Source organism: Uranotaenia lowii, unplaced genomic scaffold (genome assembly GCF_029784155.1).
Source record: "Uranotaenia lowii strain MFRU-FL unplaced genomic scaffold, ASM2978415v1 HiC_scaffold_1015, whole genome shotgun sequence".
NCBI classification, from domain to species: Eukaryota; Metazoa; Arthropoda; class Insecta; order Diptera; family Culicidae; genus Uranotaenia; species Uranotaenia lowii.
In genome coordinates this window covers 37-18,227 of record NW_026596984.1, presented here as the reverse complement: position 1 = coordinate 18,227, position 18,191 = coordinate 37, and the positions used below count along the sequence as shown (strand labels likewise).

The 18,191-nt window shown below is 38.4% G+C and overlaps 5 protein-coding genes and 1 non-coding gene across 6 annotated transcripts; 3 read left to right on the top strand and 3 right to left on the bottom strand.

Moving 5' to 3' along the window:
* Nucleotides 1-392: 392 nt before the first annotated feature.
* On the top strand, nt 393-1,238 carry LOC129759092 (probable 28S ribosomal protein S26, mitochondrial). The gene is made up of 2 exons (XM_055756512.1): nt 393-456; nt 515-1,238. The coding sequence occupies exon 2, from the start codon at nt 539-541 to the stop codon at nt 1,193-1,195; it is 657 nt and encodes a 218-aa protein (XP_055612487.1). The 5' UTR covers nt 393-456; nt 515-538; the 3' UTR covers nt 1,196-1,238.
* A 20-nt stretch (nt 1,239-1,258) lies between these two features.
* Nucleotides 1,259-3,312, bottom strand: LOC129759091 (DNA-directed RNA polymerase III subunit RPC4-like). The gene is made up of 3 exons (XM_055756511.1): nt 2,941-3,312; nt 2,431-2,789; nt 1,259-1,914 (listed from the first exon to the last, which is right to left on the bottom strand). The coding sequence occupies exons 1-3, from the start codon at nt 3,180-3,182 to the stop codon at nt 1,397-1,399; spliced, it is 1,119 nt and encodes a 372-aa protein (XP_055612486.1). The 5' UTR covers nt 3,183-3,312; the 3' UTR covers nt 1,259-1,396.
* A 4,508-nt stretch (nt 3,313-7,820) lies between these two features.
* Nucleotides 7,821-7,927, bottom strand: LOC129759095 (U6 spliceosomal RNA). The gene has a single exon (XR_008740124.1). It is a non-coding gene; the product is annotated as a U6 spliceosomal RNA (small nuclear RNA).
* Nucleotides 7,928-8,148: 221 nt separating this feature from the next.
* LOC129759089 (KAT8 regulatory NSL complex subunit 3-like) lies at nt 8,149-11,990 on the top strand. Its single transcript, XM_055756509.1, has 5 exons — nt 8,149-8,424; nt 8,580-8,872; nt 8,927-9,751; nt 9,824-10,388; nt 10,449-11,990. Exons 2-5 carry the CDS (start codon nt 8,586-8,588, stop codon nt 11,880-11,882), a joined length of 3,111 nt encoding a protein of 1,036 aa, XP_055612484.1. The 5' UTR covers nt 8,149-8,424; nt 8,580-8,585; the 3' UTR covers nt 11,883-11,990.
* Nucleotides 11,991-12,345: 355 nt separating this feature from the next.
* On the bottom strand, nt 12,346-15,400 carry LOC129759090 (polyphosphoinositide phosphatase-like). The gene is made up of 5 exons (XM_055756510.1): nt 15,111-15,400; nt 14,326-15,041; nt 13,383-14,266; nt 12,728-13,319; nt 12,346-12,667 (listed from the first exon to the last, which is right to left on the bottom strand). The coding sequence occupies exons 1-5, from the start codon at nt 15,180-15,182 to the stop codon at nt 12,346-12,348; spliced, it is 2,586 nt and encodes an 861-aa protein (XP_055612485.1). The 5' UTR covers nt 15,183-15,400.
* Nucleotides 15,401-15,948: 548 nt separating this feature from the next.
* Nucleotides 15,949-16,789, top strand: LOC129759093 (ATP synthase subunit s, mitochondrial-like). The gene has a single exon (XM_055756513.1). It carries the CDS (start codon nt 16,155-16,157, stop codon nt 16,758-16,760), a length of 606 nt encoding a protein of 201 aa, XP_055612488.1. The 5' UTR covers nt 15,949-16,154; the 3' UTR covers nt 16,761-16,789.
* The last annotated feature ends 1,402 nt before the right edge of the window (nt 16,790-18,191 follow it).

The window sequence follows — 18,191 nt, the reverse complement described above, 5'->3', positions numbered from 1 at the left end:
TTACTTTCGGCCATTTTTGGCGAATAATTTTGATTTCAAATCTTAAAAAGTTGTCGATTGCGTAACATGCACTTTTTATACATTATATGAAGTTGATTCAAAAAAAAAAATATCAAAATGAGCATATTAATAACTTTGGCTGCAAAATGATAATTTTAGAAAATTTGGTAGAAGTATTTATTTTTCAACAATAAAAATGCAAATATTTAATTTTCCATGTAAAATAGAAGAAAATATATAGTGTTTTTTAAACCATCTGATTGATTTTAACACAGAGCCCGATAAAATGTTAAAATTTATGAAAATTGATGAATAATAAAGGTTTATTTTGAATATTAATTGATTTTGTTTGATATTTAAGCATGCAGTAAGTCATTTATAATATTCGTGCACTTTGCTTCATGCATTATGCATGCGCGGATGCCGAAAAAACGAGTGAATTATTTTGGTGCTTAGGTAAGCTGTAATTTTACTAAATATTTCAAAATTTCTAATTTATCAAACAAACGAACAGATTTTTGAAACAATTAAACGCGAGATGTCCAGCGTGTGCTCTTTGGCTGGCATGTTGGCCAACAAATGTTTGATCAAGGGACCCTATTTACCGCGAGTTTTGCTGCAATACACCACTGTTCGGTTCCGAAGGAAGCCCCGTTGGCTCGGAACGGCAAAAAGCAAACTGTTCCGGGTGCCAGAGCGCCGTCAGCAGCTGGAAGATGAGGTCAACGAACTGAAGCGGCTACACAACAACTATCACACTCAGATGAAAGCCGTCCGTCGTTTCCTGCGGGATGAGGTGGAAGCATTTAAGCTGGTGTCCCGAGCCGGTATGGTAATTCAGACTCCGGAAGAAGAGGCGGCAGAATGGAACGAAGTTCAACGGATAAACGAAGATTGGAACCATAAAATAGCCGCAATACGGGACAAACGTCTCGAAGAGGAGCGGCAACAACGGAACAACTACATTCTGGAGCGTTTGGCAGCCAAAGAGCAACGTGACCAGGACCGGCTGGAACGGATCGAGGCTCGGGTTCGTAGCGAAAAGGAGCAAGCTAAGAGTTTTATCACCAGAGACAACATCGATCAAGCTATTGAACTCGCCCTGGTTCAGCCTGTAAGTTATAATTTTTCGTTAGATTTGGGTGGCAACATTCAGCGGAACGCAAAGACCGAGAACGTAAAGGTGGAATCTTAATTTGCCTATTTCCGTTGGAAAAGTATAGAACAAGACCGTAGATCCGTTGTTGAAAGCGTTTTTATTATTTATTCCGAAAGGGAATACCGTAACGGGGCATTAGAAAAAGTGTATCCACCTTTTAATTTTCTTATCGAATATGACTTTCGTTTAAGTTGGGGTATAAAATACCGTTCGTAAGATTCAAAAATTGTTTATATTTTAACCCGTTTTCTGGAACAAATATTCCCAATCTGGCGAGGCGTTCAATTTGGCTTTGATGGAGGCCAGATTGATAATGTTACCGCTTCGCTCTTCCGGATTCGTGCTAATGGAAACCAGCTCCTGCAAAAATCCGCTATCCATGCCCATGGTTAGATCGAACATGGTAGTTCCGAGCAAAAACTTCACCTTCCCGGAACGATACCGTAGCACCTTACCGATGTAGCCTTCCTCCAATTCACGGACGGTACAGCGTGCCGGTTCCGACTGCTGGTCCCCATTGCTATTAACAGCAGTAGTGGGGTCCGCTGATTGAGGGTCGACTGCTTTTCGATTAGACGATGTTGATTCTGCGGTATCCGTTTTAGCTGGCAAGGCATCCGGTAGTTGCAGCAGGAAAAAGTTGTTCTGTGTTGCGTCCGCTTTGATTGCCTCCAGCAAATCGGCAGCTTCCGGTTTAGGAGTCAGTTCGTCCTTAATTTCCGTCTTGAGAGCCGATGTTTTGAATTTGTAATCAACTAAAAATGAAAGAAAAGCAAATTATTTAAAAATTAATAGTCTGTAGGTAGGTATATTTATTAAATTGCTTTTTTTTGTTTTAAACAAAATTTTAGTTAATCATTTAAGATATATCAATATAGATTCATAATTCAAAGCGCCACATTTTGATTGTATTTTATTGATGTGTGACTAATTGAAGTCGTGACGTAACAACGCGCCACTTTGATTTTTTTGTCCTGAAAATTTCACATTTCCGCAATAAACAACAGAATTAAAGTTACCATCAAAAGTGATGTACCTATAAAAAATTACTTTTGAAACAGTGATTTTTTTTTTGTAAATAATGAAAATAATAACAGGAAGAATGGTGGATGGTCGCCTGGAATGGGTCTTTTGCATTTGTTCAAGCCAACAAGTTTGTATTTTAATATTGCGCAAATACAATTGGAGCGATAACGTAGTTCAGCTAGGAGCTTGCTTAAGTTTTGATTAAACGTAAGGACGTGTTGATAGTCTGAAAAGGTAAAACCTACCGTTATCCAACTTAACGGGCATATCCATTCCCTGTTCGTATTTTTTCGTCTCCTCGCTCATCGTCTCGTCATCATCCAGATCATGGCCAAACAGGTCCCGCATCCGTTTGCGTTCTTCCTCCGGGTCCACTTTGATTTCGGATCGTAGCACCGGTCGCCGCATTGCTTCGCCCGGATCCTTCGACGAACCGGTAGAAAACTTATCATATTTGGACCGCTGCAACGTTCGTTGGGCCAAACCTTCGGAAAAAATACCGGCAGTCTGTATGAGGTTTCCTTTCCTACCCTGGCTTTTCGCGTCTTTGTTGCGTTCCGGACGTACCCGCTGTTTGGAACCGGTGGAAGCTGTTTTAACATTTCTGCGTGACATTTGTTAAAATCAAGCATACAATTAACAGATCAATTTTAAAATTAACGTTATGTGGTCCAATCAATCTTATGAGTTTCATCACATAACTCCGGTTAAGAATGAATGATGTCTACGATACTCTCCAATTACAAATTACTTACGTATCTTTATTGCGGACTGCGTTCAGGTTTGGTGTATAGACCTTCTTATTGGGAGCTAGCTTCGGAGTTCTACCATTGGTGATGCCACCCAGTGTGAGGTCCCGAGGAACACGAAACGACGATAGCCGTTCCGTTTTTATCGCTGCCGTGGGGCTGGCAGATTGAGTGGCATTTGCTGCTGTCGAGGCTGGTGCGGTTTTCGTTTTGAGCCCGGGTTCTTGTTTGATTTTTAACGTTTCCATCGTCTGAATGTGACAATGCCAGTTGCAGTTCGAAGTGTGAAATTGCAAACTGTATTCATAAAACAGTGATATAAATCTAGAAACCTTCCACTTTATTTTAAAAATTATTTTTGATCAAAATACATTTTTACACGATGACAATTGCACTCAAAGATAAAACTATGCAGTGCGTGTAAAAAAGCTCATCCAGAGGTGCCAGGTATCCTGATGAATCAGGATTTGTCCTGATTATCAAAGGACCGTCCTGTTTTTTTTGCGAACATTTAAATCTACTTGTTATGATTTTCAAAAACCATTTAGGTTTTAACTGAATTTATAGTTAAATTATAATGGTTATAAATAGTCTAACCGATGATAACGAGCTTGCAAGCCAAGGCTCCTTGAAGTCTCTGACTTCTGAGCAGGCTTGAAATTTTTCATTCATGTCTTATGAATGAGAAATTTTCAACATAGTCACCATCTTGTTTTCCCAAAATATGTCTTCGAGCATGTCATGACTGATGTAACGAATGGTCATGATAGGCCATAGTTATTTAATTCAAAAGACAATCTAGTATCTTTGTTCTTCGAGTAGTTTGTTTTTTGATTGTCTTGATATTTATTTATTCACAATTTTTATGGCCGTTAACAAACAAAGGCTATTCAGGCCGAAAGTTTCCAGTAAGGTTTTCTTATAAACTAGATTAGTTAAAACTGTCCTGTTTTTTTAAAAGAATGATCACAGACGAATAACTTTGTTTGTTTTTTACCTATAAATCTAAAGAATTTAAGGGAAGGGTTGGTTTTTATCACAATTTCAAACATAATGTATATGACTTATTTTGAATGAATGCAACACTAATTAACCTGATCTTAAGTTTAAAATTGATGTGCTTACGCACTCTTTACAATAAACATTAAAAATTTAGCAATTCTGATAATTTATTCAAATTTTTATTTTTTAAGACTGATGCGAAACACAATAAAAAGTTGACGGGCTCGTGCTATTTATTCTGGTTTATATTGGTATATACCTACATCTTTCTGTCTGGCGCCGGATGTGAAAAAAATCAGTCACTGGAGTCCCTAGATATCAGTAGTCATACCAACGTTAACGTTGACTTAATTAAGAATTGTTGAAAAATAACACCATAGTCGATTGGTTCGAAGAAAAAAAATCCGTGCTGAACTGAAGAAGGCTTCTGAATTCTTGATGATTGATGTCCCAGCCATAAAGATCACCACAACACTAGATTGTTATAGTTATTAGGATTGGCAGCATGCAGATTAGTAGTTCTGTGGTTCTTTAATAATCGGGTCAGATTTCTTTTTGAACGTAACACCAAGTGCGCTAAAATGTAGAATTTTTTTTTAAATATAAAATTTACCAACAAAGTACCAACAGTTAAAAAAAACTCTCCTCCTTCGCGGGTTTTGTTCTCTGATTGGACATTTGGAACTGCAACGGAACATTTGCAACTTCCTGAGATTTCAAATTAGTCCGTCGTTGTGCTGTGCCATCAACGATTTCTCCTTCCTGTATAATACTCGCAATGACCGGAACTCTCCGGCGATAATTCTCGTACTCGAATGAACTCAAGGCATCTTTGCACATCTTCAACTAATTTTACTAACTTCTTCAAGTGGAGATCGAAAACGAATGACCGATTATGTGGAAAATAAACGATTGTAGAATTGCCTTGGTGATGGTTCTCATGACACGTCAACCAAGACCGGTCATGACTGATTTTTTGTATTGGTCGCGAAAGCAGGCTTTGATGACTGATCACCATGTGATGATATGTTTAACAGTCTACATGATTGAAAGATATATACGTGAATGAAACACAGATTTAGGATTCCCATCATAAACCAAGCAATCATTTCGTTTCTGTTTTCATCGCGATAGATTTTTGAATTGGTGACAGACGAAAAATAAATCGACTCTTTTTTTTTTTTTCTCTCTTCTCTCTTTTGGCTCGGACCTATCGTTCCATATTGCCAAGTCTTGTGGTTTATTGGACTGTTATGTTTTGAACAGTTCGCGTGATATTTAAAACGACCGTTCGTTCTCATTTCGTGGGGTTAGAAATCAGTTATTAAAATCAAATGAGTTTGGTGTATAGATAGGATCGTTATTTGTTTATTGGAGTATTTTCATATATTCATTTTGGTGTTTCGCAAGAACTCAGATATTTGTTTTAGTTCAGTGACGTTTTTTTCTTTGAGGATATCCTTTAGATGTTTTTTGTTGGTAAGTATGTCATATTTAAATCTAAGTTGATTAAAATTGATGCATTCGTATAGTATGTGATCAACGTTTTCAATTGTTTTGCAGGTTTCACATAAATTAGATTCAACCAAATTCCATTTGGCGAGTCTTTCTTTAGTCGCTGTGTGTCCTGATTTAAGTCTGTTTAGGATGATAACATCTAATGTACTGAAATCTGTGTTCTTAAACCATGGGCTTAAGTTAACTGTAGGTGTGTGATTGAAATGAAATATTCCCTTTTCTTGTGAGATATTGTTGTACGTATTTTGCCATTCTTTGATTATATTTCTCTTAAATGTTATAAGTAAATCGTCCTTTGTTATGTGATGATGTTCTATTTGTGTACGTGTTGTTCCTAGCTTGGCTGCATAATCTGCTCGCTCGTTTCCAATGTGTCCTGAGTGACCAGGAATCCATTGTATTATTAATTTAGATATGTTACTTTTTTCCACTGTGTTTTTTATAGTTGCAGCTATATGATTGTCTGTAAAATCCCTTTTTAATAGTGAGCAAGCACTTTGGGAGTCAGTAAGAATTAAAATTTCTTGTTGGTTTTTCAATGTTGTATATTCTATTGCTTGTTTGATGGCAGTCAATTCAGCATTCATGATCGTATATTCTTCTTTAAGTCTTCCGCTGTAGGACATTAGTTCTTGCGGATCATAGTATCCATATCCTACTTTACCATTAATTAATGATCCATCCGTGAACATTTTATAGTAATTTTTGTAGTTATTATTCAACAGTTCGTTAATTATGATTTTTTGTTTTTCTTTTGCAGTTTCTTTTTTGTTGACATCGAGTAATTTATCTTTAATTTGGATTTTAGTATATCTTGATTCTTCTATTTTAGTTCCTAGTTGAGCAAAGTGATAGTTGTTTTCTGTCGCTATTCTCTCTAAGAAGGTGATGTGTTTTTCTGTCCTGTTGGTGTACATTAGTTCGGTTAGATTTTCGATTATGGGACTATTTTTGTTGTATATAGTTTTGGTAACTTCCTTCATGGCCAACCATTCTGCTCTTAGAATAAGAGGAATTTCCCCAGATTGAGCTAGTACTACTTGGATTGGGGTCGAGGTCAATAATCTCATTGATAATCTTAGAGCCTGTAAGTATGCTGGTTCTAGTTTTTGAAAGGTTGTTTTTGCAGCCGCAGCGTAAACAGTTATTCCGTAATCAATGATAGTTTTAATTAAAGCTTTCGTAATTTGGAGCATTTGTTTCGGATGAGCTCCGCTCCGTTTCCTGCTTATCATTTTCAGGATGTTTGTTTTTCGTTTTACTTTTATTATTGTATCTTGTATATGGGCTTTGTAATTTAATTTATGATCTATGATAACTCCTAAAAATCTATGTTTCTCTACTATTTCTATCGTTTGATTATCTATTTTTAAATCTATTGATCGGGGGATTTTATTTGTGAAAATGATCGAGGCTGTTTTGGATGGATTTATTTCTAATTTTAGATTTTTAAATGTGATGGCTAATCTATTCAATATGTTGTTTGTTATTCTACTGGCTGTGGTTGCATTTATTGATTTTACTAGAAGTGTAAAATCATCTGCAAATTGTATCAAATGTCCTTGTTGAGTCAATTCATGTAATTGTTTTGTGTAGATATTAAAAAGTATTGGACTTAAAGGGCATCCTTGTGGTAATCCCTTATTTGTAATATTTATGATCTGATTACCGTTATTCAAAGTTAATATTGTAGTTCTCTCTTTCAGGTAGCAGTATATCCAGTTCGTGATTTCCTGTGGGATTTTTTCTTTCTCTAATGTTTCTAAGAGAATTTCAATATCGACATTGTCGAACGCTTTGGTAAGGTCCAAGAAGGTAGCAATAATTACTCCTCCGTCCCGTTTTGATTCTTTTATTTCTGAAACTAGAAAATTGATGCAATTTACTGCAGATGTTTGTTTTTTAAATCCAAAAGATGATCTAGGTATAATTTTATGTTTGTCAATATATTCTGTTAGTCTATTTTTGACTACAAAGTTGTTCATTTTAAGTAGAACCGAAATCATGGATAGCGGACGATATGAGTTAGCCTGGTTAGGATCTTTATTAGGTTTTAGTATTGGGATGATCTTTATTTTCCTCCAGTTCATTGGAATTTCTCCAGTTTCAAGTACATTTGATAGCAATTCTATGAGTTTAATCTGTAGTTCAATTTTAAGATTTTTCAAGATATAGAACGAGATGTTGTCAATTCCTGGGGTTGAGTGTTCTTTTTTCCGTTTTAAGATTTTTCTGAACTCTTCGAAGTTCATTTTCAATTTGTTTTGCGTCTCCTTCATTATGTAAGAAGTCGGATTATTTAAAACTGGGAAGTTTTGATTTATAAAATCTTTCGCTAGCTGTTCGTCATTCAAAAGCCAATTATTAAAAATGTGGAACGCTTCACGATTTTGCGTGTCATCCTTGCGCAGGGGCCATGCTAATCTTCTCTGTATCGTTCCAATTTTAGTATATGTCCAGCCGAAGCTAGGACGTAAATCGACTCCTTGGTCGCAAAATTTAGTTCATGACACTGACATAATCCCATCCCTGCTTCTGAGTCATAAATTAGAAAAAAAAAGTGACAAACTGGTTAAAAAAAAAGTATGACAGTGATTTTACATTTTTAGGCGTGTAGATATACACTCCGAAACATTTCGAAGAAATATTTCATTATCTGTGAACGTGATCCAAAAATTGGAAAAAAATCAAAAGTTCGCACAAGGAGCACTGAATGACGCTAGCTTTAATATCGTAAATAGTTAAAAATCGTGTTTTAAGCCGAAAAACAGCTTGATTCAGCTGAAAAACAACATTATTCCTACCGGATTAAGTTTCAGATTTTGTTTTTCATTTTTTTTTTTGTTCGATTATTCGTTCTATTATGTATGGAATAGTGTTTTCGATTTCACAATCGAAAATCACTCCAGATTACTAGCTTCCCTCTTGAGAAGGAGGGAACCCTGGAAGTCATTACTCCTGTTGGACCAGGTAAGTTCAGTTGCCATTGAATTCCGTTCGTAATTTTGCATAATGTGGTTTGAAAACTAATACGAAAATTTCTGCGCTTGACCCTAACCTAAAAAATTCTAATTGGATTCGCATTTAATACCCATTACGGAAACCACTCCCCGAAACGAAAACAGTAAACAATGGAACACAGCTATTCGCGTGATTTCCGACCGATGGAAAACAGTCAGACGGCAACGACGCGGACACTGATGGTGCACCGACCACCACAGTGTCCCTCATGTCACACCCATGGCAGCGGAAGCGGCGGCCATGATGAAGGGATCGATCTGGAGGAATCGTACAATCCTCCGATTCCATCCTACAATGAAGAGAGTGCTAAAATAGCGATGCTGGAAAGCGAAAATGTAACCAAACAGTTGAGAAACTGCAACTCCGAGGACGTCGACTGGGAGGACCGCATAAACAAGTAAGCATGACTTGTGGATTGTTGCGAAAGGAAACATTAACAGATTATTTTCAGACTTGGATGGTCGGTGCAGCAGATTCGGCTCTTCAGTAAAGTAACTAAACTGTTGGACATGGATCGTTTGGCCCGGTTGACGATTGAGGACAAACAGCATGAACCGGTACACAGGAGGATGGTTATTGACAAATCGGTGGGTCGTCTCCGGCAAGCTTTGGCCAGTGTGTCCTGGGAACCGCGACTTACCCAATGGATTCACGGATTGCTTATGGAAAGTCTTCCGCCGAGCTATCTGGCAGCATACATCGACATACTACAAACATTGAAAGCGAAACTTCCCACGATGGTCGATAAGATGATTTTCGGGAAGCCGTTGAACATCAGTCAGGAATTGGTGGGTCCGATACTGAAGAAACCCTGGGAACCGATCGTTGCTCACAAAAACAGGAAACTTCCGGGGCAGCCCTTCATTATGGTGGTTCCCTCGGGGCCAAATATGAACACCACTAGCAGTCGGTTACAGAAATGGTACGCTTTGTTCGCTACAATGGCCTCCGTAATTCCGATATTGATGCCGCATCATGGGCAAGCCGTTAACAAGCAAAGTCTCCAAACTGTTTCGGAACAGTTAGTAGCCGTTACGAGGGCCAAAATTCAAGAAGTTCGACAAGAAGCCCCTAACAGGCCGATAATCCTGGTTGGATTTAACGCTGGAGCAGCGTTGGCCATCCAAATTGGCCTGGTCGAGCCCGTTAACAGCGTTGTATGTTTAGGATTCGCCTACAACACAGTCAATGGGCCGCGAGGTGCACCCGACGACCACATCACGGACATTACGGCTCCTGTATTGTTCGTCGTTGGGCAAATGTCCGCTAAAACGAGGTGAGACTTTAAAAATTAGATTTATTGGTTTAATTCTTTATTAAAAACTTGGTAATTTTATTCCATTGACAGTCAAGAGGAAATCGAGCACCTGCGGGAGAAAATGGTTGCCCAGACTTCACTTGTCGTGGTTGGCTCCGCGGACGATTGTCTAAGGGTGTGCAAATCCAAGAGGAAAATCGAAGGTGTGACTCAATCGATGGTAGATAACATGATTATGGATGAAGTTGCTGAGTTCGCTACCAACTGTTTGCTGAACCCACCTCGCCCTAAGCAAAGCATCAAAGATCCTAATGGGCAGAAGTCCAATTTGTTGCTGTCAAACAACAGCAGTAATCTGGCTGCTACTGGTGGAATTCCGAATATTCCGGCGACTGGTGCAGCATCTGTACATGCTGCAAATGCAGCCGGTAGTCGCGGCACTACACCTTACACAGCCCAAAATCGTAAACGAAAAATGAGTCCGATAGCCGGGGACCACGACATGAATAAAACATTGAAAATGAACAACAGTAGGGTAACTCCAAAGAAAATTGTCAAGCCGATTAAACCAACACGTGCTGAAAAGATGCTTTTACATCAAAATCAGAAAGCTTTAGATGCGGCTATTCAAAGCATTCTGCCCGAACCGGACAAGGTAATTTTGTGTTTTTTAATTCTGTAGATGTCATTTTTCATAAAAAAAATCTATTCGCAGGGCTCTGACGTTAAACTGTTGCAAAAAACATCTACACCGATGACAAATTACCAAATATCATCTACTCCCGGAAACAATCTTGAAATACGTCAATCATCTGGCCCCCAGGTTGTTTCGGGATTGGGCAGTTCTCCAATTGTGCTGCCAATGATCAAAAGAGAATCGATAACCACCACGTCTTTACCACAGCAGTTACAAATTCAACCAACTTCTACGCCATCAAGCATCAAGGTGATTCCATCGAATCAATTCATCCAGCTCAAGCCATCGATCACGACACAAAAATTCATTTCCTTCAAGTCTTCACCGAAACCGGTCGTATCCATAGTCCCGAAGCAGCCCATGTCTACGCCCAGCCCTCTTGCCAAAACCACACAAATTTCACCGCATCAGCAACAGTCCTTCAGTCCGACCAAATTTACGATTGTTCGCAACAATACAGGTCTCAGTGGCAGTTCTACACCCACAAATGCTGGCGCAATGCTCAGGACCACCAAATCACCACCGACTCCTGATTTATCGAACACAAATATTTTCGATATTCCTATCGTTTTCGCGGACAATGAGGGTAACATACAAGAAGGATCACCCCAGAAACCCAGCATTATAACAACTAAACCATCTGCTTCAAATATTGTGACTATCTCATCGACCATTCCCAACCAATCGAGCATAAAAACTGAGCCGGGTAACCGAATTATCACACTGCAACCATCACTGAAGCCGAACAAGGTGGTCATCATCAACAAAAACAACATAAAACAGGTTCCGGCAAATGTGCTGACCGCTACGGCTTCGGCGAAGACCACCACTATCACTCCGACTTCTGGACAGAAGTTTACCAAAGTTGTATTATCCAATCCGCTCGCCAAGACCATTCAATCAAGTACACCCGGTGGAATAGCTCCCGGAAACCAGGTCACTGTCACGAAGAATCTCGGACAAATTTTTTCTAGCGGTAAACTGGAAATTTTGAACAGCACCATCGTAAAACCTGCTACGGTTGTTTCTGGCACCACTACAACACCCGGAACTTCACATCAGAAGTATCAACCGATAATCATCAACGTTGATCCGTCAAAAACGACAACGATGAAAAACTTCGTGCGTGTTGGTGAAACGCAGATTCGGCCTGTGGGAACTTCCCAGACTAGTGTCCCCGGAACCAACACCATCACTCCTCAGCTGGCACCGGGTATCCCTGGCACCAACACCATTCTCATTAAAACGAACTCTCTGTCCCATTTCAATGCTACTCGAAAACCGACCATTTTGAATCGGAACATCACCGTTCGCAAAGTGAATATCGTTCCCGGGGCGCAGACGGTAACGGCAAGTGGATCGACTACGTTAGGAACGCCGCAACAGCTACCACAAGCGCAACAGCAGCAACATCAGCAACATCAAGCCCAGCAACAGCCCAAGGCGCCATAGATTGTAATGCTAAGTTTAGTACTACGGACAAAGATCTGTAAATTGAAAATGTTTTAATGATTTGATAAAATATCGACCTAGGAGTAACAGGTGAGTACATGCATTGTATCATTTTGTTTTTTTTTTTCAACTGTCAGAGTGAACATCATGCTATTGCAAAATTTTGGGGTTAAGTCCTACGATTTTTGGACCTGGAAATACTCATGATTAATGAGGTCCTGCCTGGTCACATTATTTGAAGTGTTGTTATTTTATTAAAATTTGTTGAGGGCTCTGGATACACTGTGAGTCCGCTTTTCGTCAACCACAAATACAAGATGGTGCTGATTACCAACCAGATCTCAGCACAAACAGATGCCATTGCAGTTGGACCGTGTGATATCAAATCCAAACGCCCATCAAAGTATCTAAGACGAATAAAACCCAAACTAACGATTGATACAAAAATTAATTTTTTTTTTTATTAATGAAGGGTTAATATTTGCATGTATTTCTGGATGACAGGATCCACTTCTCTTGGTTCCAGAGCGGCTTCTCGCAGCTCACAGTACTTCCGGTAGATGTCAATACTTTCAGCACTGACTGTCGGGATGGGAATGTCCTCAGATATCGTTAAATTCGCATCCTTTCGAACGTAGATTTCGTCGTTCTGAATCACGATGCTATCGGAAGGAGACGGTTGATTTTGCAAGTGGTACGATTGATTCTGAGGAATCTGGTCTTGCTTTACACCTACATATTTGTTCGGATTACAAATGCGGTTCATTTGAACATACTTTTGGTACCTAGAAATTTGAATTATTTATTTATTGTGACACCACTTGTATGAACCTTGAAAAAATTACTTGATCATGTCCGCCTTCTTCGGTGGTTTGATTTCGAAACCGTACATATCCCCAGTGGTCGGAAACATACTACTTATAGTGATGGGATCTTCAGCCCTACTACTGTTAGCACTGCTGCTTGGTGCCGTGTTTCGCACGCTACGGTCATCGTCTTCCGAGTCCGAATCATCCTCCATGCTCGAAGAGGAACTGTTATTGGAGCCAGTTGATGAATGTCCAGTCAGCGAAGGGTTCTTCATAACACCCATATCCCCGCGGCGTACCGGTTCAAAAGGACTGAAATTGGTACGGAATGTGGGTACGAAGTTCCTAGCCAAGTGGCTTATTTGGTAAGCGATGTGTTCCTCAAAAAAGGTCAACTTAAAATCATAGTAAAAGTTGGAATAGTAATCGATGATTTCAACTTCTTGGCTGTGCAACTTTATAAGCTCTTTGACAACTCGATTTTTATCACTAGTAGAGTATGGCAAATGTTTCATGACGAAAGGCTTCACCCAGGCCGTTAGTGGTTCCGGAGATATTTCTCTGACAAGATCTATACGGGAATTGTGGATATAGAAATCCGTTTCAAGATCCCAAATGTGCGTCGATTCTGCGGAGTAGAAAAATGGTTTTTAGATAAATAGAATAAAAGAAACTGTTAGGCTCATCTTACTGTTAACTTCAGATTGCGATGGAATGTAATACCCTAAAAACAAATTTATACTGTGCTGTTTTTCAGTATCGCTGAATGTATTGCTACAGTATCGACTCAACGTTTGAATTATATCATTTCCCTGGGATGCCCAGGCTGCCGTTTTCCTATAAGTTTTAATTCTATGCACCAACTGGGAACCACCGTACTGCAAAGCTAAAGTATCTCCATGATCTTCATACAAGTTCTCCAGCATGGTAACACAGTCCGATTCAAATTCAAGTTTTCTCTCCTTCAAGAAACCTAGTTCGTACAGTTGATAAGCAAGTACACATTTTCCAATAGCAAACTGGGCAGTGTTGGTTCTATCTAAACAATCTACACAGTTTGTCCTAGCGATACCGGTTTGCTCAGTTCGAGTGTCTTCATCCAAAAAGAACATACCCGTCTGTTGAATGACGCTTTCTGCGTACTTCGCTAAGCTTTCCATTACACTACCTTTGCCACGACTTTTGCGAGCCATATCAAAATCAATATATTTGATGTAATGTTGAGGCGGGAGGAATTGGTTCAAGTATTCCACTCCCGATAGCATTTCGTCGCTCAACACACTTTCATGTCTTCGTTTTTCTCGCTTTTTAACCAAATTTAAAATAATTATCGGTGCGCCATAGTGGAACATCAATCGTTCATAGTGTTTGCCAGAGGTTTCCCCATAAGGATCGGACAGATCTAGCGCTATTTGAGGCTTTGGAACCATTTTGCTTACATCTTGTGACCAATGAGATGGTACGGAACCACGCAGTTGCGTAAAGCTACACAACCGATTACCATCTATAACGATCTGCTCAGTTTCCACCTCGTTGGCGACGTCTCCGAAATAGTTTGCACCGCGCTTGAGAAATCTAAAGCAAATTGAAATATTAAATAAAATTCTTAAAACTATTCTGGTAAAGGATTTCACCTTGTTCCGGCATATCTGGTACTTCGTCTCGCAATCAAGCACACATAAATAGGCCTACCAAAAATGCTTATACTCGATTGGCTCACAAAACCGTGAATGACTTCCAGCTTCCAGTCTTTCTGCAAAATTGTATCCATCGGTTTCAGAAGATAACTATTCCAAACAAACCGATCCCTTGACACGCCTCGGAATGCATACGTAGCTTTCTCACCGTCAGCGCTACTTTTCCACACCAATGGTTCATCTTTTTCGATATCACTGCTAGTTCCAACAAACCTCGGCACTGATTCGTTATACTGTAAGCTCCGAGTAAGATCATAACTGTAGCTGAAGTAGAAGTTACTCTTCAAATCAACATTGTTAAACATTTTGACGTAACGCTGCTCCAGGGGGTGAACCTGTTTACCGACCGGAGCTTCATTGACTCGAATCATCGCGGTATCTTTTATGGTGTAGATGATGTGCTTCCCGATGAAGGCACATCGTGTTCGTTTGGTCACCAGGATCAAGTAGTAACCCTCAAGAAATTTGACAAAACCCAGGACACCGTAAGCGCTAATTGAGCGCACGAAAGAACGGGACTGGACGAACTTGCGGATATCGCTTTTGACTAGCTCATTCGGATCTTCATGGATCAACAGTTCCGGTGATTTTCGGTCAATTTCCAGAAGGCGAAATCGTGTTTCCCTACTGTTACTTCCAATAAGGTAAAGTTTCTGATGGAAGTGGTAAAAGTATAAACATAACTATATATTCTCATATTTTGAATGTTTATCATCACTCACCGATTTTGTTTCAAAAAGTGCCACTTTCTGAATTGAGCTTATCCAAGGATAGAACTTATGGCTGCTTTCCATTTCTGAATCCCGTTTAGGTATGCCAAATTATGTTAAATCGAAATCCCACTTTGAACTTGCACAAAACACGATTTTCAAACTATTTAGAGTTGAAATATGGAAACCTAAAAACTGAAGGCAAAATGATTTTTCAATATCGATAGGATTTGTGGTTTATTTTCCTATAAGAATAAAGGTAATGAGAAAAAAACAATTCATATAGGATTCGTAACCTGAAGTTTTGTGTAAAATCTTATTATTCTTGTTTTCACACGCTTGTGCTTTTTTAACCACAAAGATTAAAAAATTGGAACTCTCATTATTCTTTCTTGAGCCATTTCAAGGTTTTTTTTTTAATTAAACTGTACAATGTTTATCTTGCGACGATTTCAACAAATTTGGTTATATAATTCCTTGAGAGGGCGTGTTTGATGTATAGTATATACGGTACAGTATAGATAATATTTCACGCAAAATCATTATCGCATTGAATTAATTGGTCGAATCAAACATCATTCATTAAAAGAATGAGCTTTATTCAGATGGGAAATTATATGTGATTAACGCTTCTCGTTAAATAAATTTTTAGTTCTTTAATTCTTTTGAAGTTATTCTGCTATAAAAATACCTTTACTAATGCTCAAACTTTTTGTATGAACTTTTTTTTTTAATAACCAAAGGCGAATCTACCAAGCAAGCCTCTCTAATAAATTAAGCTACATTTTGCAATATCATAAAAATATTGTGTAACGGTAACTGAACCATTGTTAATTTTTTTTAGAGAAAAATTGTCAATACTCAGAAAAGGCATAGTTCGAAATAAATGGAAAATTGTTACTTTTTAACAATTTATGGTTCCGTCTGAAGCAGCGTTATTATTTGTTTGTTCGCTCTGTTTTGGAACCGGTAAAAATCGTAAAAATCTAAACATTTGTCGCCCTTCCTATGTTTGGTGTAAATTGATTGAATTTTATTTCGCTGATCAACGGCAGTATGTTTGCTCGCCATGCACTGCAGAGATTCTCCCGTCCAAGAGTGGCGAACCTCATTCGGGGACCTGGCTCGGACGGAGGCAGCTCGCGTCAGCTATGGGCATGGATCAATATGATGTTCAACCGAGTAGATCAGGATCGATTGAAACAATTTGGCCCGGACAGAGCCTGTGCCGAGTGGTTGTTGAGAAATGGAGCCCGGGTTAAGTTCTGCAACCAAAAGCAACTTCACGTTAACTACAACTTTCTACCGGATGAAAGCGTACCACTGGCGGTAGAGGAGATTGACGGCACTGATTCTGGTATAAGTTCGCTAGGATTTGATCATCTTAAAAATCTTAAACGACTGAGAAAAATTAAGCTACACAACTGTGTTTACGTGGAGAACGAGGCTTTGGATAAACTGAAGTTCGTGGTAGATACATTGGAAGAATTGGAAGTGTCCAGCTGCAAAAACATCACCGATCAGGGCTTGCTTTGCATAAAGGATCTGAAGAACTTAAAATTGCTTTCTGCAAGTAATCTTCCATATGTTAAAGATATGAAAGTTGTCGAACAAGAATTGAAGAAGTACATACCAAATTGTAGCATCGATTTGCAAGTTTAGATTGTGGGTGAAATCTAGTCACAAATATAGGAACAAATCACAAGTTTATATAATAAACTATCAAATAAATGATTTTAAAAAAAATTACTTTATTCATACGTTTTTAGAAATCAGCATCTTGTACAGTCTTGTACATTCGAAAAATGTACACTTTTTAAGAGAATTCCAAAGGTCAAAAATTGGGACAATTTCATTGGAAACACAATAAATAAGCAATTGCGAAGCACTTGACTTTTTATAGCGTTTTCAATTGTATTTTTTTGCGAATAGCAGCTCCTAAATAATGAAACAGCTTTTTCCGTCAGCAGTCTACACTATAAATTTAAAATTTATTAATTTTCCTATTAAAGCTTAGTTTTTTTTAGAAATGGAACAGTTACGAATGCGTGTATCTCAAAAACCCTTCGTTTGATCGAAATACTTTCTATGAAGGAAATGAAGCTAATCTTATGATAATTCATAAAAAAATTTGAAATATTTTTTTCATTTTTTGTAAGACAAATTTCTACTTTATTATTGGTATCTCCCATAGGCCGGCGCACACTTTTTTTCAGACATGACATTGATCAGTTTTTCAAACTTGTAATTCGTCTAATCTGTATTTTAGTTGGCTACATACTCCTCCTTCAATTTCTGATACCTTTCGATCCAATACTTCTCCTTCAAAAGAAACAGAGAGCAATTTAGTGGATACAGCTGCTTAGAAATTAATAAAACTTGATTATTTTTTAGCCACTTTAAAGCACAGAGAATATAGATCCGCAGACGTATAGATGGTTTTTATAGTGGGTGATATTGACTTGCTTTTGTTTCAACATTTTCCAAAACAAGGTTTTGGAATATATAGGGACAAAAGGTTGTTGATTAAACCTAAATCCGCCTGGAATGGTTCTTAGCTGACTTGTTTTCCGTTGAAGCTGTGTAGTAGTTTGTCTGTATAATTTATTTAATACTAGCTGATCCCATACGAACTCCGCTTCGCTTTCAACTCGGAATATGCCATGAACAGTTTATATGAATACGACAATCGCCAAGGATTTTCCAGATGCACTTCCGAATGAATTGTTTAGAAATAATTGCACAAATATTGGACGATCACTTTTTCTATCGTCTGCTACTAAATTTGAAATCAAGAATGAAAATGTGCAAAATGTGCAAATTTTCAAAGCAATCCATTGCATAATAACGTCAACATTGCTAAAAGCAGTGAAAAAATAATTAATATGGACGACCCTTCGCAAAACATTTGGCATCTGAAATAGATTGCCCGTCTCTGAAAACTACCGTGTGATAACGACGATAATGCAAAAATTTCACTTTCACTGAATTCAATACCTGAAATCGGTTGCTCGCCCCTCAAAACTCTCGTGTACCAGTTTTCATCTGAATCCAATGTATAATAACGACAGTATCGCATTTACAGTGAATAGT

Excerpts from the sequence above, each read along its gene's own strand:
- LOC129759090 (XM_055756510.1), bottom strand. The coding sequence starts at position 15,182 with ATGGAAAGCAGCCATAAGTTCTATCCTTGGATAAGCTCAATTCAGAAA. Across the intron at positions 14,267-14,325 it reads ACCAGATATGCCGGAACAAG|ATTTCTCAAGCGCGGTGCAA; the intron begins GTGAAATCCTTT and ends AATTTGCTTTAG. Across the intron at positions 12,668-12,727 it reads AAGAAGGCGGACATGATCAA|GTACCAAAAGTATGTTCAAA; the intron begins GTAATTTTTTCA and ends TCAAATTTCTAG.
- LOC129759092 (XM_055756512.1), top strand. The coding sequence starts at position 539 with ATGTCCAGCGTGTGCTCTTTGGCTGGCATGTTGGCCAACAAATGTTTG.
- LOC129759091 (XM_055756511.1), bottom strand. The coding sequence starts at position 3,182 with ATGGAAACGTTAAAAATCAAACAAGAACCCGGGCTCAAAACGAAAACC. Across the intron at positions 2,790-2,940 it reads GCAGTCCGCAATAAAGATAC|AAATGTTAAAACAGCTTCCA; the intron begins GTAAGTAATTTG and ends AATGTCACGCAG. Across the intron at positions 1,915-2,430 it reads GCCCGTTAAGTTGGATAACG|TTGATTACAAATTCAAAACA; the intron begins GTAGGTTTTACC and ends TTTCATTTTTAG.
- LOC129759089 (XM_055756509.1), top strand. The coding sequence starts at position 8,586 with ATGGAACACAGCTATTCGCGTGATTTCCGACCGATGGAAAACAGTCAG. Across the intron at positions 8,873-8,926 it reads TGGGAGGACCGCATAAACAA|ACTTGGATGGTCGGTGCAGC; the intron begins GTAAGCATGACT and ends GATTATTTTCAG. Across the intron at positions 10,389-10,448 it reads TTCTGCCCGAACCGGACAAG|GGCTCTGACGTTAAACTGTT; the intron begins GTAATTTTGTGT and ends ATCTATTCGCAG.
- LOC129759093 (XM_055756513.1), top strand. The coding sequence starts at position 16,155 with ATGTTTGCTCGCCATGCACTGCAGAGATTCTCCCGTCCAAGAGTGGCG.